This window comes from Austrofundulus limnaeus, unplaced genomic scaffold (genome assembly GCF_001266775.1).
Source record: "Austrofundulus limnaeus strain Quisiro unplaced genomic scaffold, Austrofundulus_limnaeus-1.0 Scaffold1756, whole genome shotgun sequence".
Lineage (NCBI taxonomy): Eukaryota > Metazoa > Chordata > Actinopteri > Cyprinodontiformes > Rivulidae > Austrofundulus > Austrofundulus limnaeus.
This window is the reverse complement of record NW_013954158.1, coordinates 20,550-21,857: the sequence shown is the minus strand read 5'-3', so window position 1 is coordinate 21,857 and position 1,308 is coordinate 20,550. Positions and strand designations below refer to the sequence as shown.

The 1,308-nt window shown below is 40.7% G+C and overlaps 1 protein-coding gene across 1 annotated transcript in view; it reads left to right on the top strand.

Moving 5' to 3' along the window:
- Nucleotides 1-384: 384 nt before the first annotated feature.
- The window catches only part of gstt2 (glutathione S-transferase theta 2), a 4,296-nt gene continuing 3,372 nt past the window's right edge, over nucleotides 385-1,308 (top strand). Inside the window, exons 1-2 of the mRNA XM_014033497.1 lie at nucleotides 385-647; nucleotides 1,158-1,245. Coding sequence (XP_013888951.1) covers nucleotides 524-647; nucleotides 1,158-1,245 — 212 coding nt within the window. The 5' untranslated portion in view covers nucleotides 385-523. The remainder of the gene's footprint in view (nucleotides 648-1,157; nucleotides 1,246-1,308) is intronic.

Below are 1,308 nucleotides of genomic sequence, written 5' to 3'. Positions count from 1 at the left end.
AATAAATAAAACTTGTATCTCATAATCATGAATTATCTCACAATTATGACTTAGCAATCTCATAATTATGAGATAATTCATGATTATGACTTAGCTAAGTCATAAGTAGTAATTATGAGATAGCTAAGTCATAATTATGGGATAGTATATCATAATTATGAGATACAAGTTATTTTTATCAGGGTGGCGGAAATGGGCTTCCATAATTTGAGAAACTATTTTTCAAACTAAAAAAAGGACGGTTTAACTATCAAAAAGAAAAAATCAGTAGTTCCTCTTGACGGTTCTTGTTTAGTGAAACGTTTCGTCTGTCCTCCAAGAGACCTTCAGTCTGTTTACAGTTTGAACGGTTTAACCAGTTTCTCCTGCAGTACCAGAGGAGGCCTGCAGGGGGCGCTCAGACAGCAGCTGTCCGCAGAGGAAGAGCGGCTGGTCTTCCACAGTTAACGGGCTGCGGGTTGGGTCCGGAACCGAACCGGTTATTTTATTTTTATTTTCCATTTGGTGAACAGGCGTCGTGTCCATGGCTGCAGGTCGGCTGGTGGAGGTGTACCTGGACCTGCTGTCCCAGCCCTGCCGGGCTGTACTGATCCTGCTCACCTGCAACAAGATCCCGCACCGAGTCCACACCGTGGCTCTGAGGAGAGGTGACCCGTTAACCAGATGACTAACCAGTTAACTAACCAGTTAACAAGATGACCGGTTTAACCTAACCTAACCGCAGTCTGAGCCGTTTCTGCTCAGAGCTTCTGATCCGGACTCTGACCCACTGAGAGAACTTTGACCCTTTACACCAAACTCCACTTCAAATCTGACATTATGAGAGTTTTTGTAAAAACGTGTAAATAAAAATATAAATAAAAACACGAATTTAGATAATTAAAAGCTGATAATAAATTCGGCGCCAGAATAAACTTCATTAATTGTTTTTGATGCTGTTTGGTGATTAAAATCACTTCTGTTCACGTGGATTTAAAATGAGCAGAGGGAAGTTTTTGAGGTAAAAACTTCAGATGAACAGAACTGTTTGTTTTCACAAAGCTGCCGAATTAGAGATTAGAAGCATTCATAATAATAAAAGTTTTAAAAAATATGTAATTAATGCTGGAAGTAAAAAGTATTTCAGTAAGTATAATTGAAGTTTGGTGTGTTTGCAGGAGAGAACAAGACTCCAGAGTTCACCAGGCTGAACCCCATGCAGAAGGTTCCTGTCATGGTGGACAACGGATTCGTGCTCAGAGAGAGGTACAAACACACACACACACACACACACACACACACACACACACACACACACACACACACACA